Raw genomic sequence first — 18087 nt, 5'->3', positions numbered from 1 at the left:
TCAGGTATCATGGTCTAAAAAAAACCTTATCTGGTAATTCCCATTACTTTCCTGCAGAGACCTATACTTGGGAGATATTGGAAAGCATTAATCAATGAAGTGAGTTACTAGATCAGGTGTGCATTTCCCAAAACCATATTTGCTAACCTGTTAGGAACTTAGTTGGTTGGCAATGGAAAATTGCATTGCAACCAACTAAGTTGCTTAACTTAATTCTTACTGTATATACAAGGAATCCAACAATATAGTTAGGCTCAATACATATATTCCTATACATTTTTTTTAACACACACACACACACACACACAGATATTTATATGTATAGTTGTTTGTGTGTGTGTGTGTGTGTGTGTGTGTGTGTGTGTATATATATATATATATATATATATATATATATATATATATATATATATATATATATATATATATACATTTGCGTTTTCTGATTACACTAAAGTTTTCTGATTGATTCTGTTTTTTATTTATTTATTTATTTTTTTTAAGGTTGAATGTTCAATATAGGAATCAGCTTTAATGCATCTGTTTTGAGACTTCACCAAAAATCTATTTTCTCTCACTGCTTTTAACAGGGATTTCAAAGATGAAGTGTTTGCAGTGTTGTCAGGTTAGTGCCACTGCACTGATTTGAGATTTAGTCAACCTGAAATGTACTTGACCCTTAGGCACTGTTTGAATTGTTTTTTGAACCCCAAATGATATTTGCTGAAAAAAAGGAAAAATTTATGTAAAAATATGTAAATGTGCATACTTCCAATCCAGGAAGCAGTAAGGTCTAATGACCTTCCATTTACCAGATCAAACCAGAACCAGGATTCTGAGGTGAATATCTTTTATAAGATCATATACTGTATATTTAAGATATTTTCTTGCAATGCTATTAAATATTGCTCATTTTTCTTAAATATTGTTTATTTTTTATATTTTATTTTTTTATAACCTAGAATGCAGAAGGGTGTGAAGAAACTTCTTTCAGTGGATCAAACCTAAACCAGAAAACAGAGGAATCACATGATTCATGTGGTACCATCATTTACTGAACTTAGTGATACTGAGAAAATGCCCTTCATACTTGGAGAAGATGATAACACAGCTGCACTAGCTGCACAATTTTCATTACCCTTACAAACAAGACTTTTTTTCAAGCGTGTTATATACTTCTTTCAAGCTAAACGTTTTAGTCTACTTGTATGTACTTTTCAGAAAGGTGTCATGTACTTCTAAGAAATATACTTGTACCTTATTTTAAGAGTTTTATTACTTTATTCTGAATTAAGTATTTTTTTGTAATTTTACGGTAAAATGCTGGCAGCAGGGTTTCCAGCAGTGTTCTGTAATTTTACAGTTTCATTACTGTATTCTGCAACAATTTTGCCTATCATTAGCTTTATAATAAATATCTGTACAACAAATGCACAAACTGGCATTGTAATTTCATTCAAAAAAGTGGCAAAAAATACACAGAAAAGAGAAGACTAAGAGGGTATTTCTTATAGCACAGTATTTATTTAAGTGCCCAAGCAATAATTCAACTGCTTTCTCAATGATACTATACTGCACTGTACTAAAAATGCTAGTACAAGTATTTAATTAGTAAACTATCAGTCTACCTGTAAGCTCACTTTTAGTATAGTTGCAGTACAAGCAAAAAATATTGACGTAAACTAGTTGTTTACTCAAAGTTTACTAGAAAGTGGGGCAATTTAGTCCCAAAGAGTATTGAAACAGTGCACTTGTATACTACTAGAGCACTGATATTTGTATACTTAATACATGAAGTATACTTAGAAAATATACTTGGACTGTCAGGAATTTTGGCCCCATGACACAATAAATCTAATTGGGCCCCCTCTGCGCAGCCGTTGTCACCAAATCTCTAGGACCTAACTGTCCCATCAAAAGCTTTACATAACTCTAATCAAAGGCTTGCAACTGTCTTGCTGCTTGTAGTTCAATACTAGTACTAGCACAATATTTACTGCTGGTGATTTGTAAATGCAAGTCTGCATACAGTATGCAGTTTACTATTTGATGCAAGATCTTAAAATAATGTTTCCAAAATCGTTTCAGTGGTTCATCAAGTCGTAACAGGGTGAAAGGCACTTTTGCCTCCCTGGAGTCCCTGGAATGATGCTCACCTTCTTCACTGGGACAGGGAGGGGTGCAGTTATGAGGAGACTGGGGTGCTGCTGACTCATCTGTTGTTAAGTCTGCTAAAAGGGGTATGGACAATGATTTAATATGAATATCTTGCTCATCGTTTCCCCTACACTGATTAAATGTTGATGATATGTAGGCTAACACTAGCCTGCAACTAGCTAGCTTATTTCACTGTGGACAAGTGGTTAATACCACTCACAGACTAAAGGCTAACGTGCACCTTTCTTGGTGAAAACCTGGGATACAGAACGACACCCTTTCTTTTGTCTTTCCTCTCTTTCCTTTTCTAAAAACAAGATTTTATTTTACTACTCAACATTATGGTATCTGTATTTCAGAGGTGGAAAGTAACGAATTACATTTACTCGCGTTACTGTAATTGAGTAGCTTTTTTGTGTACTAATAGTTTTTAAAGTAATTTTTTTAATCTGTAATTTTACTTTGTTTGAAGTATTGTACTTCGCTACATTTTAAAACACATTAATTACTGATTAAAAAAATAATAATTATAATAAAAATAAATCGCTCCCTAGAAAACTACGGCAGTAAATAATGGGCAGGTGGGCAAACTGGCGCTAAAATCGCAAGAAAGATGCAGACGGACAAAACAGGCGCGTTATTATAGTGGTGCAGACACCGCTGAAAACGAAACCCCGTGATATTCTGAAGTCTAACTCGAAGGAAATGAAGTGAACCCCTGGCCATATGTATGCTCTATTATGCAGTGTAAGCTGTGCTTGACTAGGAAGACCAAACTAGCATCTTATAAAATCTGGACAAGACATCAACCCTTTGCAAGAATGTAGAGGTAAGCTAAATAATTGCATCGTTGCATTCGTCGTTAAAATGAAGCTTTGACATTTTAGCAAGAGGTTTTGCACAAATTAGTCAAAAAGACAGTGGTGAGGAGTGTGCTATATTGTCTGCGATAATATCATCATTTTTGTTTTAATGATGTGCGCGCACATTTATATTGCGTTCTTTCACTGTGTGATTCAGTCTCCTGAAATGCATTTAGAATGATCACAAAATTGAAGATATAGGGGCAGAAAATTCACATATTTATATAATTTCATATATTAAATCAGAATCACACAAAGAATGCCGTTGTTTCCTCCAAAAATCATTATGAATATATACATACAAATATATAACAGTTCAGTAAACAAGTTAATTAAGAGACTTGCGTTTTAGACACCATATTGCCTTTTTTTGCTCTATTTCTACAACAGAAAATAATTCCAAACACAGCCACCAAATCACAGTTTTGCATCTCTGAGCAACGTGACAGTGTTTCGTTCCTGAATGAATCAACCGTTTAAATGATTCGGTTCAATCGCAGTGACTCACTTATTAACAGTGACTTGCTGACACATACTGGCCATTTTAATTTCACGTTTAAAGTATCTTTTGATATATATTTTTTTTTTTAATAATTAATTTCTTATCATTTCAAATGATTATTCAACATTTTATGTCTTGTATATCAAAACAGTATTCATGCATTTGTAACTGCAGATTAAATGCATTCTTGTCCTGTACTAAACAGTGTAATACATCTAAATGCCACTTCCAATGAATCTACTGCATTTCCTCTGCATTAAAAGATGAGTTTGTTGATACTGATTTGCCTGGTAACAGCCCAAATTATTATTCTAAATAACTGATTCCTTTAATTAAAAACAACTAGTTTGAGACCTATCCCAAGGGTGTCAAAATCAGTTCCTGGAGGGCTGTAGCCCGGCAGAGTTTAGTTCTTACCCTGCTCCAGCACACATATCATGTAGTTTTCAAATAAACCTAAATGATTAGATTAGCTGGATCAGGTGTGTGTAACAAAGTAATTTTTACTCTACTTTTTACTTTTACTTGAGTAGATTTTTAGGCTGGGACTTTTACTTGTACTTGAGTAAAATTTCATTAATGTAATGGTACTTTTACTTGAGTAGAATATTTTTGTACTCTTTCCACCTCTGCTGTATTTCTAGCACGCAGTGTTAATTTTGGCAGGCATTTTTGATCTTAGTCTTGAGACGAAAATGCTTAATACTCTTAGTAACATTTTAGTCATTTGAGTCTTTCATAGTTTTAGTCTAGTTTTAGTCAACAAAAAGTCATTGCATTTTTGTCAACTTTCAGTCACTACTTTTAGCCTGTAGTTACCAAAATGTATTTTGGTAGCTAATTTATATGTAGTTTTCAAATTAAAATAATCATGAATTCTTCTCTCTTTAGACCAAATCAATTAAGCTTGAATAAATTATGACAATTTTCATTTTTGGGTGAACTATCCATTTAACAGAAGAGAAAAAGGAGCAACTATCTATCTATCTATCTATCTATCTATCTATCTATCTATCTATCTATCTATCTATCTATCTATCTATATATATATATATATTTATTTAAAGAAGCACAATAAGACAAATAGAGATACAAATGAAACCTATTTGTAAAAAACCTTATTTTAATTTATTTAACGTCTTATATTGGTTAAAATTTATGACATGGGTATTTAATTTGGAAGGCTGTTTTTTCAAGATGGAAGGCATGCATGAAATACTGACACACGTTCAGTTTTCACCCACCTGTTCACATTCATTAATCCATAACCTAATGTATTTACGTGAGATACTCTACACAATAAACATTTGGACTGTTGTGTGTGTATTTGAGTGCTGAGAACTGATCACGCTGTATATGAGAACTGAGGAAGTGGAAACGTGCAAGAGAGAGAACACTTCTATCAGCGTGATTCTGCCTATACCGCCTTCACTAACTTTAAGTTAATCAACAACTAATTGTGACTCCCGGGAAAAACGGGACATCTGGTCACCTCATCCCTACTCCTTTGGGTGCTGGGGCCATTGTATGGTGTACATTTTAGGACATCTTCAGACCTCAGTCATTAAATGAAAAGGCGTCATGCCTCAGACTCAAAGGCTTCAGTCATCGGACAAAACGGCATCGCGTCTCAGACTCCGAGAACGCGTCCGAGGTCCGAGAACGTGAGAATGTGGTCTGACCTCGAACAGACCCAACTGCAAAAAGTACTGATCATTTTTGGACTAAACCAGCTGCCGTAGTCAGCTGCGTTGTGCATTATGGGATCAGAAAGTGTTTGTTGACAGTTTGCACTTTAGCATGGCGTCTCGTGGACAGACTTGGAGTAGTGAGGAGGTGTGGAGCCTCATAGAAATTTGGTCAGATGACCATGAGCATGTCAGAGTTAAGAAGAGTTGAAGTTACGAGCGTGCCGTTTGAAGTGCATTAGAACGTTGTTTTCAAGCCGCATCCGCGCTTCATTCCAGAAATGTATTGTTTGCATATTGTGGTGTATACAAACAATGTACTAGATTATGGCCAGGGACAAAACCAGCCTGTACGGTCGTCCCTCCATAGTTGTGTTGTCTCTGTGTTGTTTTCTGGCTTTCCCTCTTATGTTGGAATTTTCCCGCACGTAAATTCTGACCAATCGAAAAGCAGTTTAGGAAATATGTCATGGCCAATGAGTGATGTGGATGTTGTCATGTGACTGCATTTTGTTTCATTTCAACTGGTAAGGACCAAAGCAATCAGTGTGGTGTGAAAAGGAATCAAAAAAAGCTGAAAAATGCTACAATGTATAATTGTTTGCCCTTGGTTCAGACCAAATGAACCGAATTAAGGGGGTCGCACACCGGACGAGAAGCGCAGCGCCGCGTCGCGTCGCGCCACGTCTTTAAAATTCGAACACATTATTCTCTATGTGAGTACACACACCGGCGGCGCCATTCGGCGTCTGTCCGCGGCGCCCAGCTACGACTCAGAACGCTGTTCAAATTTCTGCCGCGCCACAGAGCGCCATCCGCATAGTTTTATATTAAAAAAACCCAGATGTTATAAACTGAAACTGAAATTAAAATACAGTACACTTGTTTCATTCAAATAAAACATTACAAAAAGTGTTTGGTTACGTTTTCAGCTGCACAGTTGCCTAGACAACAGATACAACAAAACAATAACAGACTTATTATAATAACACAGATTCTTTTCATTAATTAACGTTCAAAACTCAGCTTTTATCAATTAAAATCATATATTTAAAATAATAATAATAGATGAAGATAAAACTCCCATCTTGCTGCGAAATTGCGCTCACGCATATAGAATGTGCGCGTCCAGTGTGCGATACCTTGAGTTGTCCTACATGTGGCGCGACGCGACGCGGCGCTTCTCGTCCGGTGTGCGACCGGCATGACCATAGACAGTAAAAGGAATGGACACATCAACCCCATCGGAATCAATGGAGACAAGTGAAGTCAATTAGAAGACCGCACTTCCTGGGGGTCAAGCTTACTGCGCAGACTCAAACTTCAGATCGCTAGTTCGCGTTTTATTAGTCTATCCATCCACATAGATATGCAAACGGCCCTTATCCAATCGCAATGCAATGACAGGGACGCACATTTTGAAAGACAATAGCCTATAGGATAGTCCAGTCTCGTCTAGTTAACGAAAACGCTGAATAAATTTCGTCATCAGATATTATTTTTTACTCGTCAACGTCTCGTCTTAGTCACAGAAAAATGTTTGTCTTAGTCACAGAAAAAATTTATTTTTTGGTCAATGGTGATATTTAACTTTTATTGCCAAAATAAGTAAAATCAAAGACATCATCCATTTTATTATTATTTGAAATATACTCAATGATGATGGTTTATATAGTGTATAATATAATAAAACATTTAAAATAGTTTTTACCTATTTGTTGGGGACCCAAAAATAAACTTGAACTGTACTATTTTTTGGTAAGCGGAGCTATTCAAATGTGAGGTGTTAAACATGATTAACTCTAGAGAGAGAGAGAGAGAGAGAGAGAGAGAGAGAGAGAAACGCGCACGCGCGCAGTGCAGTCAGTGCAGTGCAGTCCAGTTCAGTGCAGTACACTACAGTACTGTAGGTTGCTTTGCTGTCTGTCTATCTGCATTGCAGCCCAGCGCTGGCTGCTGGAAGTCAAACTCAAATGGCGACGTCCAGCCCCAGCAGTACCCCATCTGCATCAGCCTCCAGCGCACAGCACCACCAGACCCAGAGCCAGCACATCAGCACCATGAGCAGCATGCAAGGTCAGACACCGCCGAACCGCGCATCCATCCACCCTACAATGAGATCCAACGACCGTTTACTCGCATCACATGAGACTCAATCGCGCTGCATTACTAGCCCCGTAGCTTTAACTAAGCCATCGATCTCAGTTAGGATTTACAAGCTGTGAATTGTATGTTTTAACGTAGAAACCGCTGTTAAATTGCTTTATACTAGTAGGTTTAATTCTAATGTAAGCGTCCTGTTAGCCGCACGGCTAACCGCGTCAGTCAAACACTGACAGGCCCGTGAATATTTAATTTTTTTAACGTGATATTACATTGTTTACTACGTAACCTATGTATAGCTGAATATTTTGCAAGCCCATGTCGTTTTTAGTATTACATCAATTCGTTTTCTGTCATTGTTCGTTTACCGACTGTCATTGGAGTTTGTTGACATTTTTAGCTGGATGGCTAACGATAACAGGCTAACGATACGATGCTAAAATGAACTCAAGATAAATGCGAGTGTTTTTCGGGGGGAATTGAAAAGCCATTTCTTAATAAATGGTTATATTTAGATGTTATTTGATTTATCTGTGGACCAAAGAAATAAGAATGATTTCATTAAGAAAACGACACTGTTAAATCGTAAGATCACTGAAAGCTTATCTGTCATAAACCAGCGCTTCTCAATATTTTAGTTGCCACGGGCCCCAACATATGATCATCCTCGCCTTATATAGTTCATTGTGTATGTACCCATTCATACATATTTATTTTAATGTAATTTTTATTTACTCACTCATTTTATTTAGTTATTATTATTATTATTGTATGTTTTACACTATTTCTCTCTAAACCTTTCCACGGGCCTACTGGCATCTTATGGCCCCCAGTTTTTACACAAACTACTGCATAAATGTTTTTAGGATTGTAATTTGGGTAGTTTTAAGACTCCGATTGCAGCTTTATATATTCGTGATTGAATATGAATGATAGAATGTGTCATTTAAAATAGATTATTATATACCAACACTTTAAATTTTAGGTAGAATGTGGATTAGTTTAGGACACTAACCAGCTTGAAAATGTGATACTTTGCTGTATTTAACATCAAATGTGGAACTGTGTGGAAAACAGACAGCTCTAATGAGTTAGTACTAAAAATGTGACTCTTTAAATGAGTTATTTTGGACTTGGTGTGGTGAAGTGGTTAAAGATATGTTGCCGGTAACTGAAAGCTTGCAGGTTTGAACAAGTACAACGATGTGCATGAATTGTGTTTATCATAAAGTCATCACCAAGATCATTACAATTGCTGTTTTGTTTGTCTTGTTATTAAAGATGTTTCAGTTCCACTTTGAGATTTAACTGCATATCTTTACCGTGCCATTAACTGTAATCTCTTATGGGTCAGTTTTCCTCTCAAATTTGCTAGGCCAACCTCAGTTGCCTCTTTAATAAACCTGGGTTATTCTCTCCAAACTGATGCACTTCATTTTGATTTTCAGACATCAGCTCATGCTGGAGGTTTCAGAGTGATTCAGGTAGTTACTGACTTTACATTGAACAGTTTGGACATGGACATTGTATGAAAATATAATTGTGTTTTGTCTTTAGGAAATGAAGCCATCTTATTACAATTTTACAAATGACAAATACTATCATGTAATTAATTAATAAATACACAATAGTGCAATTTATGTACTACTAATTTATTAATATCTAAATTAATGTACAGTAATAAGAACTATAAGATTACTTTTTTATTACATTTTTTATCATTATTAGTGATTGTTCATTCTAGTTTTTATAATATGGTTATATTATACTACTATTAATTCATGCAGAATAAAAAACTAAATAATAATAATTGAAGTATGTTTATATTTTAAGGGGATTAAATAGAAATGACTGTAGAACAGAGAATTGCTATAGAATTACATCTACACAAACCTGATTTTGGGTTGAAATATGAATTTGACGTTTGTTTTTTAGATTCATTTCTGGGTGCATGTTTACTGATTTTTATTGCTATTTTTTGTCTATGTAATGCATTTTTACACTGTTCTGGGTTGATTTCAGCTTTACAGAATATGCCCATATTGATTTTTAACTCTATGATTGATTGAATCTCAATAGAAACCTGTTTAGTTCGTCTGTTTCCTCATTTTCCTGTGCTTCTCCAAAATCTCCTGCATCTCACCGTAGTTCCTGTATTTCCTGAAACTGCTGTCTGACGTGATTCAGCTTTGCTTGGGAAGCTTTATGCATTGGCTTCACATTTACACGGGAAGAGGAAACTGATTTATCAACCCATGATTAATGAAGTTCATCTCTGCGTTCTTGTATTCAGATAAACTTGTTGCCTAAGACGTGTATCATCTTCATTATGTCTTTGTGTTGCAAAACTTCCTTATTGTCATAAAAAAAAGATTATAAGAGTATGTTTTAAAAGAAAATACTATTTCTGTTCTGTCTCTCTACTGTCTCTCGAATGTGTTACTATGTAGCAATTTCCGAGTGAACATTTTCCAAGTGTATTTGTCCTGAAATAACCTAACATGAATCTTTCTCCAACATAGTCTGAAGTTCCCAAACGCCGAGCTGGACGGATTCTTTTATACCTATGTATTTAAGCAATGAAACTCAATATTTCCCCTCATGATATTTCTCTCCCTTTATCTCTCGTCTCTTCTTACCCACAATCCTCCCTGATGGCGGACCACGGTGAGAGCCTGTGAAATTGTTTTCCCAAGAGCAACCGCTGTTTATATATTCCCTCTCTGAACCGTTTCATTTGGATTTTCCCTCCTTCATCTCTCTCGTAGTCTGGTGTTTTCCTTTGTTTTACGTTCTGCTGGTTTCCGGTTGCTGTTGTGTGTGAGCCTCTTCTGCATGTGCACACATTTCCCATGATTCCCGGTTCACTGATGCACATCCCGGCACAAAGGTTTGGTTTGAGCGAGCTCTAGAAGCTCAGTGTGAGATCCGTCAGCTGGTTTTCTTGGATTTCATTGAGACTCCATAGCTATGAAGAGCAGATTATGACAGAATTAGCGTTAGACTTGAACAGATGTTCAAACCATGTGTCCGTTGTTCTTCTCACCACCAGGGTTTCAGATAAACCTGTCTGGACTTCATCAAAGTAAGCCAACCCTTCTGAAACGTGTCTGTTCGCTGGTTTCGGGGACACTAATGGGTTTCTGCTGGACTTGTGCCGGTCTAAAAAAAATCAAAAATCATACTGACGTTTGTCATCAGGTTGTATTAAGTCTATATCAGCATTATTTCAGCCACCCTTCTCTCTAGATATTGTAATTTAAGCCATTAAATAACACATTGGTAGGCAGTATTTCCATTCGGTAGCTGAAATGTTCATATATCTGTTTTGAAACAACAACATAAAGAGGGTTTTAGTGAGAAATCGGCACAAGTCTAAGACTTTGAGTTTCCATTGATAAAAAGATTCCCTCTTGGACAGTCGATTTGATCAAAATCAGCCTGCACTTGATCAAGATCTCTTTAATGATCGCGCATGCATTGATCAATGGTTCTCATACAGTAATGGAAGCTCTGGTTGTTGTTTTAGATGACTTTCTACTAACCGGTGCAGTCAGGATTGTCTTGGGTGTTGTAGCCGTCTTCCTGTTTTCTTGGGTTTGCATTTTGTTTAGTGTTGGAGCACTGCTGGGATGGTTTTGGCATGAGCATCTCGAACAAACACCAGCTTGTTGGGACATGGACGCACATGCCGTGAGATTTCAGAAATGCCGTTCCTCTGGTATTCGGATCCTCACATTCTTGTGGTGGAGGGAAAATAGTCCTCAAGTTCTCGGAGATGAGCTTACACTCATTTCCCAGTTATTTCATGAATCTGAAGGGCTTTTTGGTGCTTAAGTGTTGTTTGTTTTAATTTAACATTGTTTTTGTTTCTCTTGTGTCATGTTACTTCATTTGAATTTATTCACAAGTTAGCAATTATATGGAGACACAAGCATTAATTATAGTTTTAGAAAATACTGATAACTCCGTAAAGTCCCGTATTTCCTCAATTGTGGATTGAGGTTAAATGTGTATCTGTTTGTTATGAGAAGAGCAGAAAAAGTCACAGAAATTACTTGTGAATTATTATTATTATTATTATTATTATAGCGAAAGAAAAGAAACTGAAAAAAGGCAAACTAATTACTTTTTCCCTTCTCAGAATTTTATTTTAATATCTATAGAAAGCTGCTTAGAGTTACAGACCAAAATACATTGATAAAATACTGAAATAAGAAAAAAATCAATTATTATTTAATGAAAATTAGCTGGATTGCCCACATTTATATTCATTTTTATTAATTCCGCAGTCTGATCGATATTTTTCCCTACAAACCAGTAATAATCTTATTTTTTCTTTATTTGTATGAATTTTTCTTTATAAAGAAACATAAAAAAGTAATATTATTTGTGGTTTCCGGGTTTTTTGTTTAGTTTTTTTTTGTTTCTGATTAAAGAGATTTGGTGGAAAAAAACAGTGACTGAAACAGTGACGTTTAATTTCTTTGATAATGTGTTTTGAAGCATTTTCACAGTAAAAAAATAACTTTTGATTCTAGAGTAAAATTACTTAATGTATTAAGGTGAAATATCAAGCATACGGAGTTCAATTAACCAAAATGAATTGTGGAAACATTGTTTTCAGTTTTTAACTAATAAAAGTCTAATTTTTCGTTTTGGTGTTTCTGTTGAACAAATCCGTCACTGTTTCTCTCATGTTGCATTGGCTTCATTTTGGTGCTGGATATTTTTAGTGCTTATAAAAGCGCACCTCTTGTAGTCAACATGAACCTTACAGTTTGCACGAATCAGATTCACGAATGATTTTGTGTTTGGGTTGTGTTAGGTTGTGTCTGTGATGAAGGTAAGTCCGTCTTTAGTTTTGGTTCCAGATCATCTGTTTTGTGTCCGGATGTGATCAGATCTTTTCACCGCTCTGTTGTCTGTCTGGCGTGGAGGTAGATTGGGAAAGATTTGCTGATTTGGTCAAACGCAGGGTTTGTGCATGTCAGATTGCAGTCGCTGTCCTCTGCTGCCAGATTTGCTGAAGCCATCATCACATCACCCTCAGTGAAGATGTTTCACAGCTTCAGCGTGCTCTGATGGCTTCAGGAAACCTGGCTCTTGGGTTCCTCTCCTGGTGCTCAGATGTGCATGTCTCTAGTGAACTTTGGTCTCTCACATCTTCCATGGCTTAGTTAGAGATCTCATCCTACAGCAACCTGAACAAACTTTATCTTCATGCTACATGAGTGTGTTGGTTTGGGTGTGAAAGTGCCGTTTCCTGACTGTGATGTTTAACCCGAAGGTCTCTTCCTCCTCTGTCAGGTAAACGTAAAGCCCTCAAGTTAAATTTTGCCAATCCTCCGATCAAACCTACTTCCAGAATCACTCTGAACACCGCCGGACTTCCTTTCCAGAACCCACACATGTGAGTACAGAGCATCTGATGGCCAGAGACACTTACAGTTTAACTTTCGCTCTTCACGTGCATGTGTGTGTGTGTGTGTGTGTGCGTGTGTTTTCAGAGAGCGGCTGCGGACACACAGTATCGAGTCGTCTGGGAAGCTGAAGATCTCTCCCGAGCAGCACTGGGACTTCACAGCCGAAGACCTGAAGGATCTCGGCGAGATCGGCCGAGGAGCGTACGGCTCCGTCAACAAGATGGCGCACAAACCCAGCGGACAGATCATGGCCGTCAAAGTGAGACACGTGTCATGAGTTACTGACCGCACACTTTAGGTTGTCTTTGAAAGTGTGTGTGTGTGATCAATATAGCACACAGCCTTGTTGAAAATGCACGCTTTTCCACGACTCTGTTTGTGTGGCAGAGGATCCGGTCGACGGTGGACGAGCGCGAACAGAAGCAGCTGCTGATGGATCTGGATGTGGTCATGAGGAGCAGCGACTGTCCCTACATCGTCCAGTTCTATGGGGCTCTTTTCAGAGAGGTTTGTCCGTCCGCTCTGCTGTCCGTCTCATGCTTTTCTGAGAGAGCCTTTCTTCTCAAGACGCTTGCTCTGTGTCTGTCTTCCTCAGGGGGATTGCTGGATATGCATGGAGCTCATGTCTACCTCCTTCGACAAATTCTACAAATACGTTTATTCCTCTTTAGACGAAGTGATTCCAGAGGAGATTTTAGGGAAAATAACATTAGTTGTGAGTTTTCGTTTCGTTTGCTCCACGTTGGCATCGATTAAGTGATGCGTTGATTAAAACGCTGTGTTGTCTTTCTGTCGTTTCAGACTGTGAAAGCACTTAACCACTTAAAAGAAAACTTGAAAATTATTCACAGAGGTAAGAGAAGCAGAAAGAGCGGTGTATTTTTGTCTGCATGTTTCGAGTGGGTTTAGATGGAGTCCTGTTTTGCTCCATTCTCTCCGCAGACATAAAGCCATCGAATATCCTCCTGGACAGGAAAGGCAACATTAAGCTGTGTGATTTTGGCATCAGCGGACAGCTGGTGGACTCCATCGCCAAAACCAGAGACGCAGGCTGCAGACCGTACATGGCAGTAAGATTTATTCAGTTATATATTCATTACCACTACCATTCATACGTTTGAGGTTGGTACGATTTTGAAATCTTTTAGCTCACTAAGGTTGCATTTATTTGACCAAAAATACAGTGAAAAGTGGTATGCAAGATGTCATTTATTCCTGTAATGCAAAGCTGTATTTTCAGCATCATTGCTCTAGTCTTCAGTGTTGCATGATTCTTCAGAAATCTGTCTAATATGATGATGTGCTGCTCAAGAAACATTTCTGATTATCATCAACGTGGAAAACAATTGTGCTGCTTCATATTTTTGATGAAACTTTGATACGAAATCGATTCGTATTAATATGGTATGAACTTTGATGTGACTTTAGTTTTTTCAGGATTCTTCGATGAACAGAAATTTCAAAAACAGAAATGTTTTGTAACATTATGCATGCCTTTTTTGGTCAGTTTTGATTCATTCGATGTGCTGCAGATAAAAATAAAATAAAATAGAATAAAGTAAAATAAATGTTAATACAATTTTTTTTTAAAGATGCCATTGCTATTTTTTGTAAAAAAAAAAAAAAAAAAGATATAATAATAATAATAATAATAATAATAAAAATATAAATAATATAAATAATGTAAATAAATAAATACAGAAATACATAAAATAATACTCATTTTAACATCAAATTGCGTGTGTGTGTGTTTTCATAATGATTGGGGAAAAAGGTACTTGCAGAAAAATAAAAATAAAATTCAGTAAAATTCATTTCCTGCCATCCGTTCTGAAGCGGAGCGTGTGTGTGTGTGTGTGTGTGCTGTAGAGTGATGTAACTGCAGGAGTGTCCATGAATGAAGCTCCGCTCTGCAGTGGCTCTGCTGCTGCTGATGATGATATCATGCTCTAATCTTAGCTGTGATCTCATCATCATCATCATCATCCCCAGAGTCTCCTCACTGCATTATGACATCATCAGTGTGTTGACTGGGCTGCACAGCTGTTAGTATGTGACACACACACTCTGCTGCCGTCTGATGGAAGTGTGTGCCGGGAGCACATCTGTTTTTGTGGTGTTTGGGTCTGTAAAGCAGCTGGACACAGTCAGACACAGACAGTCTGATGTGCTGAAAGAGCACTCCTCAGTTAAACGCTTACGTGTTCATCAGGAGTGTGTGTGTGTGTGTCCTGAGAAATGAACCCATGATCTCAGCTTTTCTACATGATGCTAGCACAATTAACCTCAGATATCATATGTGTTTATGAATGAATTTGAATATTCATAGGACGGGACTTTATATGTCACAAGAAGAAATTTTCTTTGCCAGAAAATTAGATAAAAAAACAAAAAACATGATTATTATTATTTTTGAATTTAAAAGAACGTCATGTCATGTTGATCCATGCCAAAAAATGCATCAAAATGTAAGAAATGAAATAGTTTCATCCATAAAACATTTAATCTCAACAGTGTGAGGTATATCTGATTGATACAGAAAAAAAAATCAGAAATGGAGGATTTTTCTTTTTAATAAAATAAGCATCTAATAATAATATTTAATAATTTTTTTAAATCACATGCACTAGGAAATTACTTTTTATTAGTAAAATAATTAATAATACTGTATTTCTATTTAGACATTCACATTAAAGCAGAATATTCCTGATTTCTTTATTTTTGAAAATGTTAATGTAATGTTATTTTTATCAATCCAAACAAAACAATATTATTACTTCAATTATTACTTATTACATAAATATAACTTCCAATCATGAAATATATTTATTGTTTTTATTAATAAAAAACAACGCTGCATAATAATAATAATAATAATAATGCTGTCAAACGATAAATTGCAATCAATTGCTCCTAATAGCTTTTGTTTACGTAATATGTGTGTGTAATGTATATATTTGTTATGTATATATATAAATACACTCACACACATATGCATATGTTAAAAAAATGTATATATTTCTATTCATGTATACATTTTATTTTATATAAATAGAATATTTTTTATATATAAATATAACGTGCATGTGTGTTTATAATATATATACATTTGTATAGACGCATTACATACATTTTAACTGAACAAAAACATATTTTGGGTGTGATTAATTGTTTGAAAGTATTAAATAGCAGTAGTAATAATAATAATAATGATGTTGATGTGTGTGTTTGTCCCTCAGCCGGAGAGGATAGACCCCAGCGCTTCCAGACAGGGTTACGATGTGCGCTCAGACGTCTGGAGTTTGGGCATCACCCTGGTGAGGATGATGATCTGTCATGGGATCTGAAAGTGATTTCTGTGCGTGTCTGATGTGTTGCAATGCTGTTTCAGTATGAACTGGCCACGGGACGCTTCCCCTACCCCAAGTGGAACAGCGTGTTCGATCAGCTGACGCAGGTGGTGAAGGGCGACCCGCCGCAGCTCAGCAGCTCAGAGGAGAGACAGTTCTCCCCAAAATTCATCAACTTTGTCAACCTGTGGTGAGACACACACACGCACACTGAGCTCTCCAGCGTTTCCTCTTTCTCAGAGCTTGCTGACTCAGCAGACGGGATGTAATAACTCTGATTTATTGTGTGATCACATGACGCACACGACGCCTCCTGCTGCTCATTCACAGCAACTGCAAGAGCTCAGACTTGAGTTTATGATCAATCTGACTCCGAAGGGTTTTAATCAAATCTTTTCTTGTTTTAATTTCTAACAGCCTTACAAAGGACGAGTCAAAAAGGCCAAAGTACAAAGAGCTTCTGGTGAGTACCTGTTTTGAACATCTTGTTATTATATTATATCATGACAATTATATTGTATCATCATATTTTATATATCTTGTTATGATATTAAAAGTGTTACTTGCATGAAAGTTGAATGAGAGTTTCTACTGTTATGGAAAACCTAGACATATGAGAGAAATTTCTAATAGTTAGGACCTGAGAAAATATGACAAATTATGCTATAAAATATTTAATTAGCTAGAAATTTGCTTACAAAATTGTTTACCAAATCATTGTTCAAATAAAAAGCCATGGAAATGTATTTATCCAGAGGTGGAGGAACTTTTAGACAGCATTTTCTTCAAATAAAATAAAATAATAATTTATTATTAAAATATATGTGAATTTTCCAGTAGTTAGTTATTGGGAGATTTTGACTTAAAATTATTATTATTATTATTATTACTAATAATATTAATATAATCATTATTTTACTCCCAGATAGCAATAAAATAGAGCTTGGCATAATTAGAAATGACTTCTTAATATCTTATTCACTTACATAACGTGGGAATCTTGTCTCTTATATAAATATGATATTGATTATTGATATGTTATCGAGGCTACAGTAAGTCAGTGTAGGAGTTTTTAGCCTGTTTTAAATGTGATAAAAGCACAGGTTATTGGAGATGTGCATTATAAAGGACACAAACTCTCAAGAGGTTGCTGTTGAGTGAAAGAAATGAAAGTAAAGTGAACTTCTCTCTGTGTCTCAGAAACATCCCTTCATTCAGATATACGAGGAGCGTTCGGTGGACGTGGCCAGCTATGTCTGCAAGATCCTGGACGAGATGCCCGCGTCTCCCAGCTCCCCCATGTACGTGGACTGACACGGGGCGCAAGCGTTGGTGTAAACACAGAACGGCAGTATTAAACAGGAAACCGTACACGAGAGCACCGCGGCGTTCAGTTTGAGCTCGACTGTAAAATACCTCCTAGCCCACGTCCCTCCCTCTCTCTCTCTCTTACTGTCTCTCTCACACACACACACACACACACACACCTGTAAAGCGCAAACACACACGTCTGACGGCGGTCTGATATCTCGCGGATGCGGAATAGTGATTTTAAACTGATATTAAATAATGAAATAATAAATAAGCCTGGAATTGTATTTATACTTCTGAAATCAGTTGTGGAATATTTGATTCGGAAAGCCTTCGACGTACTGGAAATCTGCTCGTGTCTCGTCCCTCCTCTTCGTGTATGTGATATTAAACGTGTTTTGTATGTAAAGGTGAATGATGATGCAGAGGTGGCCGGGGTTTCTGTAATCCTCACTGTACAACGACTATGTGCTGATAATATAAATAAAACTGAGGAATATGGAAACGACTCTGTGTTTGGTGCTTTGTAGAATGTAGCCAATCTTATCAAATAATTTAATATTTTGCATAATGACTCTATATGTTGTTTATTTACTGCACTGATGTTTTTAAATATTAATATGAGTGATTTACAATGTAAGTTTGTTTTATCATTTGATTCTTCAGTATTATATTTTAAATCTCTTT

The 18087-nt window shown here is 36.4% G+C and overlaps 2 protein-coding genes across 11 annotated transcripts in view; both read left to right on the top strand.

Moving 5' to 3' along the window:
* The window catches only part of LOC127952286 (uncharacterized), a 34464-nt gene extending 32987 nt beyond the window's left edge, over positions 1-1477 (top strand). For both annotated transcript variants that reach the window (XM_052550676.1, XM_052550675.1), the window contains 3 exons: positions 591-625; positions 781-840; positions 963-1477. In XM_052550676.1, coding sequence (XP_052406636.1) covers positions 591-625; positions 781-840; positions 963-1058 — 191 coding nt within the window. In that variant the 3' untranslated portion in view covers positions 1059-1477. The remainder of the gene's footprint in view (positions 1-590; positions 626-780; positions 841-962) is intronic.
* Positions 1478-7020: 5543 nt separating this feature from the next.
* Positions 7021-17905, top strand: LOC127953277 (dual specificity mitogen-activated protein kinase kinase 4). Of its 9 annotated transcripts, XM_052552296.1 has the most exons (14): positions 7047-7286; positions 8762-8797; positions 10366-10398; positions 12142-12159; positions 12624-12726; positions 12824-12998; positions 13127-13246; positions 13335-13454; positions 13541-13592; positions 13682-13809; positions 15979-16056; positions 16131-16279; positions 16507-16552; positions 17290-17905. In XM_052552296.1, the coding sequence occupies exons 1-14, from the start codon at positions 7184-7186 to the stop codon at positions 17401-17403; spliced, it is 1275 nt and encodes a 424-aa protein (XP_052408256.1). In that variant the 5' UTR covers positions 7047-7183; the 3' UTR covers positions 17404-17905. The 9 variants fall into 9 exon arrangements, with proteins under 9 accessions (XP_052408259.1, XP_052408256.1, XP_052408258.1 ...); XM_052552298.1 differs by lacking the exon at positions 8762-8797 and having other exon boundaries at positions 7048-7286; XM_052552297.1 differs by lacking the exon at positions 12142-12159 and having other exon boundaries at positions 7048-7286.
* Positions 17906-18087: the final 182 nt, after the last annotated feature.

This window comes from Carassius gibelio, chromosome B3 (genome assembly GCF_023724105.1).
Source record: "Carassius gibelio isolate Cgi1373 ecotype wild population from Czech Republic chromosome B3, carGib1.2-hapl.c, whole genome shotgun sequence".
In the NCBI taxonomy this organism is placed as follows: Eukaryota; Metazoa; Chordata; class Actinopteri; order Cypriniformes; family Cyprinidae; genus Carassius; species Carassius gibelio.
This window is presented reverse-complemented; position numbering and strand designations above follow the sequence as displayed.

Excerpts from the sequence above, each read along its gene's own strand:
- LOC127953277 (XM_052552296.1), top strand. The coding sequence starts at position 7,184 with ATGGCGACGTCCAGCCCCAGCAGTACCCCATCTGCATCAGCCTCCAGC. Across the intron at positions 13,247-13,334 it reads ATGGGGCTCTTTTCAGAGAG|GGGGATTGCTGGATATGCAT; the intron begins GTTTGTCCGTCC and ends TGTCTTCCTCAG. Across the intron at positions 13,455-13,540 it reads TAGGGAAAATAACATTAGTT|ACTGTGAAAGCACTTAACCA; the intron begins GTGAGTTTTCGT and ends CTGTCGTTTCAG.